Source organism: Empidonax traillii, unplaced genomic scaffold (genome assembly GCF_003031625.1).
Source record: "Empidonax traillii isolate 1590-97213 ecotype Southwest subspecies unplaced genomic scaffold, ASM303162v1 scaffold109:size1658292, whole genome shotgun sequence".
Taxonomy (NCBI): Eukaryota; Metazoa; Chordata; class Aves; order Passeriformes; family Tyrannidae; genus Empidonax; species Empidonax traillii.
In genome coordinates, this window is record NW_020955302.1 from 1,388,721 (window position 1) to 1,409,113 (window position 20,393).

At 41.2% G+C, this 20,393-nt stretch overlaps 1 protein-coding gene across 4 annotated transcripts in view; it reads right to left on the reverse strand.

The window, feature by feature from the left end:
• Positions 1 to 20,393, reverse strand: part of CHCHD6 (coiled-coil-helix-coiled-coil-helix domain containing 6) — a 110,687-nt gene that overhangs the window by 64,759 nt on the left and 25,535 nt on the right. For 3 of the 4 annotated variants that reach the window (XM_027882678.1, XM_027882677.1, XM_027882680.1), the window contains exons 5-6: positions 14,097 to 14,117; positions 8,734 to 8,817 (exon numbers count right to left, since the gene is read on the reverse strand). In XM_027882678.1, the coding sequence (XP_027738479.1) occupies positions 8,734 to 8,817; positions 14,097 to 14,117 (105 nt within the window). The remainder of the gene's footprint in view (positions 1 to 8,733; positions 8,818 to 14,096; positions 14,118 to 20,393) is intronic. The other variant, XM_027882679.1, reaches the window with a different exon arrangement.

A 20,393-nucleotide genomic window follows, 5' to 3' on the forward strand; every position in this document is an offset into this window, starting at 1 on the left:
GGCCCCAGGCTGTCATGAAACATGTATTTAACACACCCACAGTAAACTACTAAACACACTTCAGAAGGTACAGCCACTGTAAATATGGAGTAGTTCCTTTTCAAAGTCTGATCTCTGGACTACCTAATTCAGCACAAATTTGAGATGTTCCGTGGAGTCTGCCCAATTTAAAGAGTAATTATTAGCCATGTTTTCTATTAACATGATGACAGTATATTCTATAAGGGCAGAGCCATAATTTTAAGGACATTTTCAAAACACCGGCTTTACTTTGAAGTCACAATAGTAATGCTTCATTCCTGCCACATGTGGAAGGGCCACTGTAGGCTGAAAGAGAATTCTCGGATTCCCCAAAGTCAGGCTCTTACACAAGTGGATTCCACACACACAGGGAAGTTTTGTCTACCTGAAACAATTTCCAAGACTAAGTCTAAATCCGGCATATCCCAAGAGAAGCACAAGCTTCAATCATCCAAATCCCAGCAGACACACAGACTCCAGCCTAAGGTCTGGAACATATTTAATCAATTCACTCTGTTAACTCTCTACAGTTTCATAAAATAGCCAATACTGCAATAACAGGGCCAGAAATTAATTGTACACTGGTTGGTGAATTACACGGAAATAACAGGTAGCACTGGTATTTATTGCAGCAGGGTGATGTAGTTGCTGTTGAGGTGCAACTGCACCACAGTAAAAACAGGTGAGAGACAGACAGTGTGTATGTGCACACATGGGTACATGTGTGTGTGTGTGTGTGTGTGTGAGTGCTGCTTTCCATCAGAAAAGTAGCACTGGTTTTATTGGTGACAGTGCTACCTATATATACACACATTTATAAATACCAGTTCTGCTTATAAACAAGCCTGTAAACAGCACAAAGAGAGAGGAAACAGAAATTTAAACTATTAGGCAATAAGAAAATGAATGACATGAAGGGAAAATGGGGCTGAATAAAAAATGGCAAGGGAAGGTATCAAATATTAGATAATGAGGAAAGCTCTCAGAAGTGAGACAAAAGCACCTCTTGTTTTGCTCTTTTTGGACTAGACTTGACAAATGCTCTGGTGTTCAGTTCTAACAAAGAGACAAGATCACATTCTAGGTCTTTTTGTTCTGCCTTTAACAAGTCTTCATAGTGATACACTGATGAGACCAGATACCAGATTGTTATCTAAATTCAGCTGCTAAATTCAGTGTTAAGACACTAAGTTCAAACCACACATTGCCACATTTATTTCACAAGTCGAGCCTGAGGATGGATTCCTCCAAGATGAAGCAGCCCATAAGCATCATTCTCTCCCTCTGCAAAGGTACTCTAAATGCCAGGGAAACAAAATCAGCGTACGGTTCTGACAGTTCACCCTTCAGCACACAGACTGCAAATGCATCTCTGCACTAATCGTGCAGGCTGAAGAGGCAGCAAACACTTAACTGCTGTTTGCATAGAGGCTGCTTGTAATTTGATGTAATGTACTGTACATCAGTCAACACATACTGAAGAGAGAACATACACACTGCAGAGAAGGCAGAGAGGAAGTGCCGACATCGAACGCATTTTAGTTACCCTATTATAGATGTTCTTTGAGTTCATCAAATTAACAATCAATTTATTTGATCTCTAAAAGCTGCTGTACTGAGGTGTATTAACTACTAAATTTCACATGCTTTCAGCAAAAGAGCCATTAAATGGCTGAATTGAGCACAGGCTACTGGAAGTCAGTTTGTGTGTTGGCCAACGACAACAAGGAAGGAACCTCTCCCTGCAGACAGGGAGACAACAGAGGAGCATCAGCCTCCTCTAGATGCTGTTCAGCCACAACGAATACCCGCAGAAAGCAGGGATGCTGTCCTCCCTCCTCCACCCCCAGCATGACATTTAATGTCTGAGAATAACTGAAAAGAGGAAGAAGATGGGGGGTTGGAACCAGTTCAGATGACAATTTCAGGTTCGTTTCCTTTTCATTTTGTTCCCGTTCACAAATTTAACACGCACACAGGACAGGATCTTCTGTTCTCTAAATATCAAAGGCTGTGCCCTGAGAGACTGATAGAGCCACTGCCCCCTGAAAGACAGTGTCCACACAGCTCTGGACAGGCAGCCTGAGCGACTGGGAAGCGATCTGGATGATTAGGATGGATCTTATCAGCCTATTTTAGAAAACTACACTCGGAATTATTCTTCTTGTGTTCAGAAGATTAAATCAACAGTTTGATGAACTGGGTGCTTTGCTGTACTGCTCCACTGGCCTGAAAGGCAAACTGATTTTTTGGATCACAGCTGCTGTAGGTTCACAGAAAGCATGGTGGGTTTTTGAGAGGAAGGCTTTGCAGAAAGGGCAGGAGACGAGAAACTGAACAAAACAGATAAGAAAAAAAATTGAAATTTTAAAGAGCATTGTAAGGTTCAATTATGGAAATGGGGACAAGAAATTCTTCTGAAAGGGAAATATATTTTTTTAGACCAAAACTTCATTTCACACTAATTCCTCCAAGTACCCAGAGCTCTGGCTAGAGCAATAAGCTGGTGGCTGGCAAGACAGTGACTGAAGGCAAACAAAGCAGCCCTTACACACACAGTAATAGCTCACATGCAGCCCCAAGACATTACAGGTCATTTTACTGAGGAAGCAAACAGTGTCAGTGACACCTGCCAGGACAAATCAACTCATTTAAGAAAGGGTACTGGATCTTTGACTCCCACTGAGAGGGCAGAGGGTTCGATTGAAGACAACACCTCAACATAACTTGCTTTTTCAAAGGTAGGTGGGTGTTTCCCAGGTCTCATGGGTACAGACAAGCCTGGGATCCCAACTCAAGGAACAGATTCCTCATCCCCTTCAACAGAAATCCCCTGCCATCTTTGCCAGGTGACATCAGTTTATGCTATTCCACAGAGTCTGCTTTAAACTGATGAAGACCCAACATGAACATATTGTTCTGGGAGGCTTTTTTTTTCCCCTCCAGGCTTCTATCACTTTTTTATGCAGAATTTTTTATTGAGACGAGTTACTAGCCAAAAAATATAGAAATGACAGTGGATCTGTCATGTAGGGGTGACCTTCATGCACCAGAAGTGGGAGACAGCTCCAAGAAGAAGGATCGAGGCCAAGAAGAATAACAAACAAAAGTTTACCTCCCATTCTTTACACATCCTAAATGCTTTACAAACATGAATTAAATGGTAAGTACAAGGGCAAAAAGAGATTAATTTAAACAAACCAAACAAGGTGAATGCCACACACAAAACCACAAGATTTGTGAAGCTAAGCGGAGAAAAAGGTGCAGTCAACCTTATTAATAAAAAAAAGGTATGCATTCAATACATTCCTTTCCCACTTGCACATAAACTCTACAGCTTATGAATACCTCTTGTGTTACTTACTGCTCTGAAAAACTACAAGCAGAAAAACATTGCATATTAATGCAGCCACCGCTCACAGTAGTCCACAGCCACCTAATAAGAGATAACGGGGGAGCCGGAGCTTAGGAAAATCCAAACAAAGAAGAGGCATCATCTACAGCAAGGAGTTTCACTTCATCTTTCGAGATTACCTTCAGCCTTTCTCTGCTGTTTTACGCTACTCCAAAGAGCTGCCCGTGTTTTTGCTGTACTGTAGCACTGCCCTGAGCTTTTGTCAGGTTAAACCCAGCAAGAGGCCAAATAGCGAAAGGAGTCAAACAAATATTTATTTGGGAGAAAGTATACAACTTATATGCTAAGTGAAATCTCCTGGCATCTGAAGGGTTCCAGGAGAGAGTGCATTTCTCTCTTATCATACTTTTCAAAGGATGTTTCTACCACTTGGAGAAAGCAGGACAAAGCATACACAGAATCCTTAATAAAAATCCCAGTTCTGAGCAGTACATGTATTAACTATTTACAAGCTCCCTCCATCTCCCTCCCTGCTTCTTGGTAACAAATAAATGCATGAAAGAACATCAGCTTAATCTTCTCAAATCGAGTGTTTCTAAGGTTTTCCTTACAGATTATTAGGTCTAACTCTTATCCTTTCTACCCAGACAAACACTACAGTACAAATCTTCCTTGAAAGCAGTTGAGAGAAGACCCACATTTTGTGAAACAATTCAAATTACATGGATGAGATGTAAAATTACTGTAAGATGCCAGAGTTAGAAGTTTAACCACTTACAACAAATTACCCGGGTCTCATTACTGGATTACTTATTGGAGATTAGACAGTCACATTGGAAACACAGGTGTGGAATGGAATGTGTATCACCAGCTCCAAACCCTGCAATTACACACAGTCACATAAGAAGCAGGCAGTTCAAAGGAGCTATTCCCTCTAATTTTTCTGATTACCAAAATATTTCAGGCACTCCAAAACAGAAACACACAAGCCACCCAAGGGACTGAAACACACAACCACAACAAGCTATCAGAGTTAAAGCGAGGAAGACCAGGGGCATTACCAGCGTAATGATCCTCTGCAAGGAATTTGTTCAATAAAATTTGATTTTTAAACAAGTCCAAAAGCATGCACTGCACTGCAGGCAGAACAAAGCCTACCATCCCTTCCTCCACTCAATTCCCAACAAATTGAAGGGTGCAGTGGGAAGAATTCTCCCAACAGCTAATCCCAGCATTGGTTTCATCCCAGTACAGCTATTTCATGCATTCAAGTCTGTACTCAAAACAGCTGAACGCTGCCAGTAGCAGCAGCGCATGGCATTTGCTCAACACAAGTCAGAAGTGCAAATCAAGTGTCAGGCACTACAAAGAAACAGAGAACCAAACAATGTTTCTGACACAACTGCCATACACGCTCACGGACCACCCACACCCTGAGGCACTGCGCACACAGTCCCGGTTCACAGCTCTCAGAGGGGATTAAATAGGTGTGGCAAAGTTCCAAAGATGACCAGTCAGGATGATCAAAGTATGTGGGGCAAGTACCCCGTAACCTTGCCCTGATCACAGAATCACAGAAAGAATCAGGTTGGAAAGGACCACAGTAGATATCTGGTCCCACCTCCCTGCTCGAGCAGGATCATCCCAGAGCATATTGCACAGGATTGCATCCAGACTACTCTGGAATATCTCCAGTTAGGGAGACTCCACACCCTCTCTGGGCAATCCAGTGATCTTACAGTTGTCCTTGGACATTCACATTTGGGCACAGTCAGGACCAGCATATTGAACTCGATGGATCTTTAGCATGACAGCACTCACTGCCTCACTTTTTCCAGTGCTTTAATAGAGGATGTAGGGAAAATCCCAAAAGCTGAAACACTGAAATTATTTTTTCATACATGCTTTTTCCTCTGAAAATTTTAATAAGACTGTCTGGAGAAACTGAGTTTCTCAAGATCTATTTGAAATAAGGTAGACCCATAGTTCATCTCATGCAAAACTAAAGGCAAAGCCTTTTTAGCATTTTTATAGCTTTACTGTTTCACAACACTTTGCCCTCCCATTATAAGCTATTCCATCATATAGATGGAATAACTGAGATAGATGAACTAAATAATTGTTTCAAACTCCCAAAAGAGAAATGGCTATTAGAAAATGAGCAGGTTTTTCCTTCCAATTCTGTGCTCTGTCCAGTAGATTACAGTACTCTTTCAGAGATTACAAAATAAAAGGATAATGTATTCACACAATCTGCTGCATTCAAGGGAACTACTGAGTTCAGTTCTGGTCAATACATCTCAAAGACAGAGCTGCAAGGGGGAAAGTGCCAAAAGACAACAAGCAGAATGAGAAACCTAGAAAAAAATCATTCACAGGAGCAGAGGCTGAAAAGGTAAGGACTGCTCAGCCCAACGGGAAGGTAAAAAAGGGGGAAGAGAAGTCTACAGATAGTGAATAATTAGGAGAATTCCTTTTATCTCTTTCAAATAAAGGATATTAAATGAGAAAAAAAGTATTTGCAACTGGTAACAGAGAATTTACGAAGTATATAAGTTAACCTGTGGCCCACACTGCCACATGATGTTGGAGGCACAGAGCTGAACAGGGCTTCAGGAACAATGCCTGAGTAGCACAGAAGAATGGATGGCACTAATCCAAGTTCCAGAGAATAAAAATACTGAATGAAAATAAAACTCTTGAGCAGGGCATGTGTCAGCCTCCAACTGACAACAGTTAGGAAGACTGTTGTCAAAGCTACTCTCCCAAAAGTTTTCTTTGTGGTTTTATTTTGGTGAGGGTTTTTTTTGCTTCTTCCTTCAAAGCCTTTGCAAACTGACCACTGTCAGAAGAAACAGGACAGTCTCCGTGTTTGATTCACCGCAGCAGCTCTTATGCTGTAAGGAGTGTGTAACACAATTGCTCTTAGAATCCTGCTGGGAAGGTACTTGGTTTTTAACATCAATAGTTCAAAACATTCTTCAAAAACAAATCTCTAAGTCTTTTACTGCTGAATTTTGTTATCAAGCAGGAGTGGGGACAAAGCCAACATGGACACAGCAGGGGATGAGAGAGGGGAATTCCTGACAGCCGGATCCTCAGAAGGAGAAATTTCAGCTTGCCAACTCCACACTGAGCCATCACATCTATTCACCCACAGCCAATACCTCCAAACTACCAGTGACCACAGTCCAAGGGACTATCCCCTCTTAAAACAGCAGAGAAAGTAAACTTCTGTTTCAGAGCTCTTCCCCACCTCATCCCCTTATTGATAGCTTTTTTCTAATATAGACACACACACACACGGATATATAAAAATATATCTAATCCTGAGCTGGAAAGCTTTAGCACAGTGGAAGGAAAAATAAATAAATAAATGTCAAGGTCTGCGTGTATTCAACAAATAAAAGCAGAATTATATAAAAGCAACAGCTAATAAAAAAGATTGTTCTGCACTGCATTTTCCATCTTTCTAGCCATTATAGGAATAAAATTATCCACAGAGAAGATCAAAAACCTTTTTCAAAACTAATACAATTAAGCTTTATTACACTGTTTCAAGTACATTTCTCTCCTCTCCCTTCTAGCCCCCACCACCTCCCACTCCCATCCAGCCTAACGGTTGGAGGCATTCTTCTGTTTCATTACCAGCAAAACACTAGTGTTTAAGGGTCAGAAACTATCTAATGTTTCAAGAGAGGAAAGAAAACCTGTTCTTTTCATCAGCTTGCTTTTGTACACATAACAACTAGAAGACAGTTTCTCTGCAGCTCTGCAGTTTGAATAGGACTGCGGGCAAGCCATCTTACTCCCCCTGAGAAGATACTGCACTAGAATATCCCTCTCATTGTTCAAAAGGGTGTTCCTGTAGCAAGGGACGTGGACTTGAAAACACAAACTACAACAAAAGACTTCGAAAAGGGGACAATGAAGCCCAGACACAAACTACTCCCCACTCCACTGTCCATAAAGGGCAGGTACATACAGGTTTTCCCTGCAATTTCCGCTTTGCGAAACCAGATCCGGAGAGAAGAATATAATAGCAGCACACAGCATGGGACCAAGAAATTGCAAAAATCCCCTTTGCATATGAACATATGGACAACTGTGATAATTAGAACGATAGCTGCTAGATTGTTTGCAATTTCACTGAACAATCCCCATTATCTAGAAATAGAATTTAAAATCCGAATGCAACACTGAGTGGTAGTTTTAATAGTTTATTTTTAATGAACTGTATGGATTAAAAGTGTTGCTAAACTGTATCATATGAAATTGCTCCTGGGCATGTTTTACCATTGATGGCTTAAAAAAAGCGCTGCATGGACAATCATGCAGTAACAGGGAATGAGAACAGGAATAGATATGCCAACAGTTTCCTACCATCTCTACAATCTGCAATTTTCCCATGTTCCATACTCACCATCATGCTCCATGTTGGTAGTAAAGCTGATTGATTTCTCTATCTTTTCACAACCCCCCTTTTTCAGAATTGTTTGCATTTCTTTTTAGTCACATAACACAACTACAAGTCGAATGTATGCAACTCCCTGTCAGGAGGTCTAATTGCTTTAAATTGGAGAAGATTATTCTCCACATTTATTAAAAAATAAAGACTACTTATAACATTATTTCATTTTGCCAGGAAGTGAAGAACACATTAGTTCATAAGGAACAGCATGGCTGCTCCTATTTTTATGGCATCAATTTTTAAAAACTCATCATGGTAAACAATTAAACAGAGAAGCAAATCCCACGTTTAGGGGAGAGATTCAAATCCCTAAATGGATTTTCAAAGGTCATTTCAGGCTTAAAAGATGCTTGACGGTGTCTCTTCAAATCACGTTCATTTCAAAGGCTTATCCAGCAAGAAGCAGGCAGTGCACTGCAACAGCACCATTCTTTGAACTGTGGGGCTCCCCAGAGAAAAATTAATATTACAACTTTAATTCGTATTTATAGCAAGATTTATGTTGTAGTGTTATGTTGTTTGTTTTTTTTAATTTAGGAAAGGATTTTAAACAAAAGGAATAAAAAACAGGGCACTTGTTTTGCTTCAATTTAGCTTTCACCTAAACCCCATGGTGAAAAAGAAAATAGAGTCTGAACTACTAGAAATCTTTTTTAAAAACATCGAGTTAAAAAAACCTTTATCTTTCAAATGCAAGCTGCTCAAAATATCCATACAGCTTTTCCATCACATACGTAAGGGGTGGGGGGCAGATAAGACCCTGGGGAGCTGAGAGTTCCAGGTTTCAGCACAACCCTTCTTGGTTCTCTGCTCTTTGGATCCACACAGCTCCATGTCCGACCCCATCAGTGTGCAGAGGGCACAAATAAAGGCAATTTAACCTTACCTTCCTCTCAATGCGGGCCAACTGCTCCTTATAGAAGGCCTCTTGTCGCTTCAACTCTGCCTCCCTGCCTTGCAGCTCCACAGCCTGGCAAGAACAGCGAAACAGCATCAGTAGAAGAAGAAATTAAAAATAAACAATGTAAGTGCAAGGAAAGCTCATTCTGGGTTATCCCCAGAAGTTTGAAATGCTCTTATTAGTATCACACTCAAGATCATAACCTTGATTTTACTGCTTCTTATTAATTGGAAACATATGATCACAACAAGGCGGCACCTTCCCCATTGCCTTTTTCAGAACTCCATCTTATCCATGTCTTTGTTTTTCCATGAGTCATGACAGTCATTACTTCAGTGTTCACCTTACCTTAAAAAAATAAACTCAAATCCTCCACTTGATAAACTCTTGCCTCGTGGAGTGTCAGGAAGCTTCTAAAGATTTAATACTTCCCCACAGCAGACACGTATAGGACTACCCTGGTAATTAAGTACACCCTCCACACACCCTCTGTGCATTCCCCATCAGCACCCTCAGAATTCCTCTGGCTGGGTGCTGCAGACTCGGAGGGGAGATGGGTGTCAGAGAAATTCTCTTCCATCTTCCAAAGTATGAGCGTGACACTTCCAAAACAGCAAACCTGGTTTATAAGCCCTTGCTGCAGAATAACCTGGTTGCCAACTAAACAGCACTCAACTAAAAAGGTCTGTGTGGGTACAGCAACAACTGTAGCCCACTGGCTCTTTACAGCCAGCACCACTTCATTGCATTCCCACCCCAAAACTGAACTAACATTAAGGAAATATGGCATCGATGGAACTGAATCAAACTTTTAAAGTTTAAAAATAACAAGCAGCAATAGCAAGACGAATGGCACTTTTTCTTCACTGCCCATCACACCCCAAAATCTCTGGGGCCACATAAGTCATCATCAGGCAGAGGACCTTTCAAAAACAGAATGAATAGCCTGCTTAACATGGTCACAAACCCTGCCAATCCATAACATCCCAGCAGCATTGCTATTAACTTCTAATGATGATGCTACAACCACAGAAAATGCTGGTCCAATATGATTAAGCAGCTGGGACAGAAACATCCCTGTGGGCTCAGGCCTGTCATTTTATGGCCAAAAGCCATTGCTAACGAGAAAAATTACATCTGAAAGCAAGTTACTGTGCATGTTCTTCTTTCTGCTCCCCTGCTGATGGAAATACAGTGGTATAATAGGGTTTAGAAAAGATTTTAATCTAGGCAGTGAGGGTGGTTGATAGGTAAGCAAGAAAAGGAGTATGTGAAATAGGAGGATTGTAGTAGTGTAGTGGTGGTGTATGTTTCTTTATATGTTTTTAAAGAAAAATAAATATTTTGGGTTCCATGTTTGCCATCCCAGATCAGGGTAACACACAAGCAGTACAGATTCATATCTATTTCCTCTTGATCTCAAAGACACTTGATTAAAAGCAAAATCTCTAGCTTTGCTTTAACCACAGCTGCTACATAACTTCTCACCTGCAAACCAGTTGGAATAGGATTGGGAGAGAGATAAGAATGAGGTGCCCCATACACGTAGCCTGACAGAAGAGATATCATAGGGGCAGTGATGGGTAGTTTGTAAGTGCCAAAATTATGACCATTTTCTGGTAAGGGAACCATAGCTGTCCCTCTCAACCAATACCCATCTTCTCCACAGAAAAGGACTAAGCAACTTCAAATAAAATGAAACAGATGTAAGAAGGTGGGGTGGTCTGGTGGGTGACCAAAGGACCCCGATTCGCCTGTGGATTTTCTGCATAACACCCATAAAATCAGATTATTAAGCCAGTGACTTCTATTTTCTTAAGGAGAAAATAAATAAGGAAAAGAAAAAAGAATAAGACAGTACTGACCCCTCTGCATGATTCAGATAGAAGGTGCTTTTCATGTGAAGGAAGGAAGAAAGAAAAAGAGTCAAATGATGAATTCTTAAAAACTCAAGAAAGGTTCCTTTTAATCTAAATAACTTCATTATGTGGTAGTGCTAGTCACCTTGGGATAGCAGACTATTCTGCAAGCTCAAAACTGATATTGTAACAATACAGGCAGGTAAGAAGCTTCATTCTGTTTCTGGCAAGACATGGATTGTGTACCCACATGCTCACTCATGTTTTCAACCCATGAACTTGCCTGACCTTGTTCAGCAAGAAATCCAGGACATTTATCCATAGGACACCTCTGAAAGGGAACACCAACCAAATACCTAATCTCTTGAGTAGGGTGCTGATCTACATGATGACAACCCATGGACTCCCAAGCAGACCTCACTGGAGCTGGGATGCCCACAGTGAATAATTTCTCCACACCAGTGCATGCTGCAGCAGACAGACATTCTGCTGGTCATTTCCCTTGGGTCTTGCAAAATCAATGCCAAAGAACCAAATCCGGATCTCCCAGCTGCAGACTACACTGTTAGAATTCTGCCCATTCTTCCCCCAAAGTAATTTCTCCCATATTATCCCCCATTATGTTCCACTTATCGCCCATAATGTGTGATGAACCAGAGGTTGCAGAGAAAACTTGTACTTGCAACACAAACATATTTTCAATGCCTTGCTTGTTTTCAAGAGCTGCTGATGTTTCAGTATATTGAAGTATACTGAGCAATATTCCATTTATGACAGATCTGCTTCAAAGTTGCTTTTTGTTTCCCTCTAGCCCCAGCTGTTATTACTAGAAACTTTAGTACACTTTATGATGGCGTTTGAAGTATGAACGGTACAGTCAGAGCATGTGTCATTTGAAATATTCACTGTTCCAAACTGGGTTAGGCAACCAGGGACATTCTGAATGAATACAGGGTATTTATTAAGATTTCCCCTAGTCCTGCTGCTTATTCCCTACCTGAAGTCAGAAGCCTGTGATGTCCCAGACAGAACTGGCTGCTATGGAGATGATTACAATTCCACAGGGGATTGAGATTGCAGGTGCCAAACAAAGCATCAGATACACTTTTCACAAAAAGGTCTTTAGAACTAAAGAAGGAAGGGAAAGGGAAGACATGCATGATAACACACTGGTTTGAACAGGAGATATCAGAAAGCTGCATTTCAACTTCCACACTGCAGAAACTCCATTGGAGCTTGAACATATTTTGCAAGAGCTGACAAAGCCCAGAGACAACATCTAAAGTGTGTACAACACAGCAGAGTGTGATGACCAGGAAGTATAAAATAGGAAATAAAAAAGAGAGAGAGAAATAGAAATAAAACAGAGAGAAGGGAAAGAAGAACCTACTCAGCTATGAAACAAAGGAATGCACCCAAAACTTAGAAAAGTACCCTGGGATGTATTTGCAATTGGCCATTGTTCTCTGTACAAAAGTAAGGTGTAAGATATATTCAAGAAATGCTCAAAAATCCTCTGTGATGATGTCAGAGTTACAAGCACTCTTACAAAGCATTGTTACAAAAGGACAGTGAAGGCATACTACTAACATGCTACGACAACTTCCATGGGCATGGATCCATGGACTGGTTGGGGGGGTCTTTCAGATTCTTCCTCTGCTTTATCTTTACACTTTTTCCACAGCCCAAAGTTATGCAGGTTATATCTCAGTGCTGCTTTGGACAGAGACAAAGAGTCAGGGCAGAGTCACATGCAATTCTCTGCCTCCTTCTCTCCCTTTATCAAGTAACTAATTTAGAAATAAACTGTGCAAGCACATTTCTAAAACTATGCATTACATACTGGCTCAACTGAAGAATTCAAGCACTGGCCTGCTCGCTGACAAACAGGCCAAAAGAAATATTTTACAAGCCTCCTAATTGAGGTAATGAAATAATATTGGTTCATTCTCTATGAACAAAGCCAGACACTCTTAGCCTTGTCCTGAACTGACACCATCACGCCACAAATCAGACTGTGCAACTGATCTTCTAGAGCTAAGCTTCACTCTAGCTACAGCCATTCCCAGATTAGCTTTGGCTTTGCCCTCCACAAAATATCACCAGATTTTTATTATTTTTAATCACAGTCCCGCCTCATCACCTTGTTAAACATGAAAACTAGGAAGGAAATCTGTTGGAAAAGAGGGCTTCTTGGCAGGGTCAGATGACAGTAGGGAATGTGGCACCCAGGAATAAAGTGCAGCAATAGCACAGCCCACAGCTGACTGCTACCATCAGGCTCTCTCTCCACAACACTGTTGGGATTCTGGGATTTGGGAAGAGGGCATGGAGAAGACTCTACTGGAGGACAAAAACTCCCAACCCTCTCTCTATAAAAGGGCAACTCAAGCTAGAATGAAAGATCCAAACCTCAACCTATAAAGAACTTCCTCAAAGGCAAGTCATAGAATTTGGCGAGATTACTGCAAAAATATTTATCTTCTTGGCAAAATGCTTCCACCACTCACAGACAAGCTAGTGAGAGGATGCCTAGATAATCAGTCAGAAGGAAAGAAATAAGCTACAAGGATAAAGGAAAGGTCCTTAAATCTATCAAATGCCTGGTTTCTACATCATCCTGCCTTTGCTGAGAGGAGTTATCAGCTTCCCCCAAAGGTACCCAGTAACATCCCTGCAGCAGCACAGCAGAGATGTTTTGCCTGGGCACCTCACCTTGCCCCACTTCACAGCTGCAGCTTCTAACACCTCATGCTTTCCCAAGTCTCTCCCAGTCCTGGTAGCAGCCCAGGTGGCAGGAGAAAAACACAAATGCTATTAGAGATCTCAAGATGAGAAGAAGGAACAGAGCTAACTCCAAAATTAGCTAGCTGGCATGTTCCTGACCAAGTCTAAAGGGAATGGCAGAGCTGAAAGGGCAACACTGAAATAGTAAGAGGCAGTTTGTGCACTTCGTGCCTGAGACTAAAGCAGAACTTTACAGTGAGGCTTGTAGCAGGCAAGTAACCATAGAGGAACCTTGACTCAACCTCCACTGGCACCAGCAGAGATATCACCATTACTGTGGAGCTGTCTGCAGTTGTTACTCCAGACACACGAGGCCTACAAAATCACTGGCTTTTTGTCCTACCTCTCATTCTGTTGAAGGCAGGTGACTGGGTTTTGTTTCAGAAACCAGATGCAACCCAGTGGCTTAAAAAGCAGTACTGGTGTAACCCTCATTTCCTCCTGTTTCTGCTGCTCCCTTAGCCAACAGCACACATCACCAGATCAAGTTTGGTTTCAGCAGCTGTAAGCTACACAAAAGGAGCCAGTGAAAATCTTTATGGAGGAAATAATATGCAATTTTCTAGCTGAACACCTTTTAAAATGTAATGACAGAAAATAAAATCCTGCATCTGTGCTCAGCAATAACAATCTGTACGCACGCAGTAACAACATGACACTTGGAATAAGCAAGATCCAGACAAAAAAAAAAAGAGAGCTTACCCAGGCGTCCAAATCCGCAGGCTTGGAATAAAGAGAGCGCAAAAGAGAAAGGAAGGGAAAGAGAAGAAAGAGAGAAATCAGTGATTTATGGAGGCCGCCTGCTGCTGTGCAATATAGCTTTTAGGATGACAAGCTTAGAAAAGTCCCTTAAAAATGACAAGCATCTTATGCAATGCAGTGCTGTCCCCTGTTGGGAACTGGGCTGTTAAAACAAAAGCACATGCACCCCCAAGACCACTGCAAAGTCCCCACAGCCCACTGCAGGATCCCCATGTGGGTGGGAGCTAAGCAAAGGCAGCTGGAAAACAGCCAGTTCCAAGGAGCCATACAAGGTGCTGCACAAAGACAGAGATGTCGATATCCACAACATGTAACATGGCAATGCTCAGCAGACTCAAAAGGAGGTTGTCACCAACTGTGCTGCTTCCAATTATGTGCAAAAAACAAGCATCCTTTTGTAAGTGCATTTTTAAATGCACAAGCTGACCTATATAGCAAGTCATCGTCTTCCATGGACAATTTCAAAGACTGCTTCCTAACGGAAAGCCAGTTGCCTGATCAGATTTCCAATCAAATCCTCTTTCATAGGCAACTGAACACATCTTTAGTGCACAGTCCAAACCTCTGTCAAATCCAAGCTGCCTCCACCTGCTCCTTCTTTGTCCACAAGACTACTTAAGTGTAGAAACAAGCAGAAAAAGCAGGCTGCAGTACTGCCTCTTCCTCAATTATTACTACTTTTTACTTTCACAGTATCCCAGCAGCAGCAAAGCAAGCACAAGATGATAAACATTTCATGCCCATAACCACCTCCTTCTGAAGCCAAGGCATTTATGAGGCAGGTACAGCTCTCATTTGCTGTCAAGGGCTGCAAGCCTTCCCTGTCTCTCAGGACTTGCCTTCAATCAGAGCCCATTTGCTAAGCAGGAACTTCAGAAAGGCTGGCCTTTTTTATTATGATTATTTATTTGAGGGGAGTTGACAGGGCACGAGGAACTTTCCTCTTGGTCATAGTTCAGTGCCAGAGGGAGCAGATGGTGGAGGGTAATATGTTTATGGGATCTGCCATCATTGTAACGGCACAGAGCAACTACTTCAGGAAACTGAGGGGTGATGTGTCATCAGCTATGGGTATCATCCATCCTCAGCCTTTGCAGCAGCTCAGAGGGCTGGAACTCAACATCTACAGTTCAGCTGGGGGAAGCCAATTTCCCTTTTTCTGCAGGTTTGATACAGCAGCATCAAGTCCACGGCCAAACAAACCAGTACACAACAGGTGTTCACTGGTAATCACTGAACAATCTTGACAAAAGCCTGATTTGAATAATATTTTTCTTCCTGATGATTTTTACAGTCAGGGCAGATGTACTTAGTTTTGTTTGTACATTTTAGCAATTGCAAGGCTGTCCATCCTCAGCGGATGGACAGGAGGAACATAGCACTCTTTATGGTGCCTGTTATTATTTCAGCAGGTAGGTCATGCATACCATTAACTCTTTAGTGGATCTACATCTGTCATGCCTGGGTGCCCAAGCCACGAACTGACATTCCTGGTGGACAAACATTTGTGTGACAAAATGAACCCAAGGTACTAAGTGATACTGGATACTTGCTGAGAAGAGAGCAAGGAGAAGGAACCGGGTGCCCCATAAGATACAATGCACAGCAGCAGAATTGGAGTTTTAGAGAAATATAACAGTGTTACTAACCACAGGGCATCTCTCCTGCAGGTACTGCCAAAGGTTTTAATTTTGTCAGCTTTCAGGAGGGGGGAAAATTATTACTCCAAGAATAGACAGATACACTCCACTGAATGGAAATAAGAAAATTAAAATGCGTAGATGCAGTAGGACACATTGCTGCGCTGGGAAAAAAATAACTACATTTGGAGAGAAACACAGGCTAAATAAAATACAGTAATAAAATAATACCAAAATTAAAACTCTAGAGTGCTCCTGGTTTAAGTTTTGCTACCTTCTAAGCATGTGCCAAGATCTCTTTACAGATCTGAATTACCAGCTCTGACTGACAACAAAAGACACAGCTTCTCCACTAATATTTTTGAAGTTTAAGCAATCTATTTAAGAAATTATCAGTATCTGGTTTCCTGTCTTCCTGACCAAGTGAGCTTCACTTCTAGCTCCCAGATGGCAGCTTGTGAGTTTTACAAGGGACATAAGTCATCTTTTAGCACCCTTGGTCAATATTTTTGAACTCTTCCGCTGAAAAAGGTTCCTTTCTCTTCCAGGTAACTCACTGGGTAGCACGGGAAGGTGAATAAATACAGGATTTAATCACTTGAGGTCAAAGTCAAATCAAGATATGATATTCCTCTTAACTGTATCAGAGGCAAAAGGTTACTGAAAGAGGATCTCAGGCCAAACCAGCAACCCTTGCCCTAAGTATTCATACAGGGGGGAAAGATGACAGAGTCCACCTGGAGAAGACTCTGGCTGAATATGGGAACTACGCAAGTAATGCATCTGTGCTTCTAAAAATTTCACATTTGAGCATTGATTATTCAGGCAGGGGATGTTCCACAGTCAATAACTCTGTCATATAACTCATTTCACTGCAGCAGGACCGGTGACTCAGGAATCCAGACTACCAGCTTGGTGGAGATCTACTTAAGAACTCAAAACAGAGTATTTTTAGGGGCACTGCCAACTTCAGGAGTGGAAGATAGAGTGGGAGATGCAAGAAATGAGAGGCAGCAGGTGTCCAAAACCCAAGACAGCTGCTGGCAACAACTTTAGCACTCATGTCAGTATCTGAAGAGCTCTGCAGCACATATTCTAACATCTTGATGACCAGACTTCATCACTGAATGAGCAAACAGTCATTTCTTCTTAAAGTAATAATCCACCCCTAAACTTTTCCATAATGATAGGAATTAAAGCATTTAAAGAATGTATCTAGACCTTCAGTATCCACTCCAGACCCTTAAACTCATCTAGTTTAGTGAAAAAGTGAAGCAGTATCAATATGAAATGTAATGAGAGTCTGAGATGTAACCAACTGACAAGAGAGAGGGAACAGGAAGAGACTGTACAGCAATCAATTTTGAGGAAAGGCTGTGATGAAATTGCTCAACTCTAATGTATACAGAGCATACACAATTCTATAAACATGAAGATGGGAAGAAGCCGAAAAACCCTTTGCCCTTTTATGATTCAGGGACAACTGCACTCCTAATACTTACGGCACTGCTACAAATAGCTTTGCAAAGCAGACAGTTGATGGTTTTCATTTAAAACAAAATAAAGAGAAAGCTATTTTATAAAATCCAAAGTAAACCATCTGCTTTCATTGCTTGCTTTAATACTTCAGCCCATTTCCACATTCTCCTTTTCCCATCACCACTCCTATACATGCATACACATAGTTTTCATTTTGTACACTGCCAACACACAAGGCATTCAATGTCTCTAGAACTCTTGCAGAGCAGAGCTTCTCTAGAGATGTATGCTCAAGATGCTTATTTCTGATAGCAGGTGAATCAACAACTCCCTCTAAATTTTTACCTCCTTGCTTAAATTCCTACTCTGCCTGTTAGACTTAAGAATCTCCAAGTCCCTGACCAATTTAGCACAGAAAAAAAAAAAACAACCAAAAAATAACAACCAACCCTCAAGTGAGGGCATCATTAAATTCTGTATTAATTATGACTTTCTATCCCAGAACATATTTCAGACCCTACTGAGTCAACGAGGTATTTCTCATAAAGCTACAAACAAAGGCCACTCAACTCTTCTTGGATTATTTCTAGCTCATAATCATTAATACAGACTCCCATTACGTTAGTCTAAGGGTGGCATATGGCTTTCTAGGGATAGGACAGACGGGGGAAAATAACAGTTATGCATGCCTACATCCCAATCCCATTGCTGTGTATGCATATGGGGACAGAGCTTTCTCCTGCCAGCTTCTTAAATACCAAATATATTACCTTCCGAGTCAAACATAGTATTTCAAACACAACCACTGTTTTGAAAAAAATCAAGATGACGTGCATAATCAACCCACGTGGCTCCAAGCACTAAAAATGATGAACCCTGTGAGTCTGAAAGGAATTCCCTTCCCACATTTGCTCCCAGACACTACATGGAATTTCTACCTGCCTCTGACCCAAACAGATATTTATAGGCACCAGCCAATGGATACAGGTTAGTATAGCACAGTGAATACAAATTTCCTGCCAATGAGATTGAAAATCTATTTTTTTAATTTAAAAATCTATTTTTTTATTTAAAAAATATCTCAAATACTATATATTTTAAGAGAAATGCAGTTGACTTTGGGTCTGCTTTTTAATACAGGTAAAGACTATCTTAATGACACACTCGGGTAAGAAAATTCTTGAAAGCCTTCAGCCATGGTCATGCATCCTCTATGAATACCTCTGCAGGTGGAGAGTCAGGTGAACCCTGAAACATCACATTTTATGTTTTTACCTCCTTTGACAATGTTGTAAATTTTCCTGTTCTCCCTGTTCTTTCATCCTAGACATACACAAAACACACTCCACACAGCCTTACAGGGTTGGTATCGTTCTGGGGGCAGAATCCAAGCTACCAGTTGGCCAAGACATAAGTGGGAAAGACATACAGGAATCAACATTTAGTATAAATCACATGGATTCCAAAGCCATACTGAAAGGACCACAAAAAGCAACGGGGACACAAAATAAAAGGTCTGTGCCAGCACACATACATAGTGATGCGTGTTACCTATGAAGTAAAAACATGTGGAAAGAATAATCAGAGACCACTCAAGAAATTAAAAACATAAAAGTGAGGAACTTGACTTCTACCTCCCTCATTTCTGTGATCACTTAAGACATACAGGCAAGTCAACACTAAATTTCCCTACAACCAATTCTGAAAACGTACCTCAGCCTTCGCCTGCAGCATCCCCTATGTGTCCTAGGCCACAGTCAGAGTTATGAAAAGGCTGCCAATTAAGTTGTGGTTTTGAGCTACCGACAAAATGTCCACTAGAGACTCTGATCCTTGCTTTCAAAGCGCTTGCAAACCACTGTGTGTTTTAGGGAGAGAACATACTGGCTCGCAAATACATGCAAGTCTCAGCTCCTTTCAAGGCTGTGATTAGAGAAAACACTGCAAGGTTGCATCTTTTAATGAAGTCCAAGTATATCATAATGAAATCATCTGCAAAAGGAGGACTGTAGATGCAGCAACAACAAGGATTGCAGGTTATTGTAAAACCACATTCTTCATTTTTACATTGCAATCTCCAGGGAACGATCGTATCAAGAGCAACTTGCAAATCTATGCCACTGCCAGCAAAATGTTGATTTCCATTTGATAGGACAATTTGCAAAGAGCAGTTTTCATATTGCAGAAATGCTTAAGAGTTTTAAGAACTACAAGAATTCAAAGCTGATTGAATGACCATTTACTGGGCAATGCAACACACTCTTGCTCAGGGCAGATGGCCTGTTAAAAATCAGGAGTGGGTGGAGATCATTCTCTCTTTCTATGAAGGAGCAGTACTTGCTAGTTTTATCAACAAGGAGCACAAACCAGGTCTTGCTTCTGTCAAGAAGAGGAAGGCATAGACTGGGTACAGCAGGAGGAGTCAAGCAGTTCGAGAAACTTAAGAAAAGAAAACAACATTTTGCTCTCCGTGAAGCTTCTGAAGCTCAAAAAATGATGCCACATGCTAAGGAACCAGAGAAGTATTTACTGCTGGACTTTTTAATCAAAAGCAGGAAGCCTGAAATTTAGCTTTTAAAATAGTGTATGCTCTAAATATAGCTCTCTCAGGTCATCTGACTGCTAAGACTCATGCTTCATGAGTTTGCAAATTGAAAGAGTCAATCCAGCACAGAGCATCACAGAACCCTAAAGACAGATTGCTATATTTATTGTAGTAGATACTATTTACAAACATATCTCTCCACTCTGTTTGCTCTGTAATTATAGTTGGGGCATATACAATCCTTTACTTTCTGTAGACTCCTTTGGAATGCTACACCTCCAAAGTCAATCAAAGTAATTTTAAGAACCTGTTGATTGATTTATTGATCAAATAAGTTGACCAGTGCAATAGACTAGAAATAACCAGAGAGGCAAGTGATCTGATAAATATTCCTGGAGACTAGTTACTATAGGCACTGAAAGTCAGCAGAAAAGAAACCCTTGAAGGCAGGTCCAGGCTTTTTTTAGCATGTATATTAACAGTTGGCCCTAAAGCTTCATTCCTTATGCAGACCTGTTGGGTCAAGTGCACTCCCCAACCAAATGTTTGCAATAACTCTGTAGAATCCAGTGT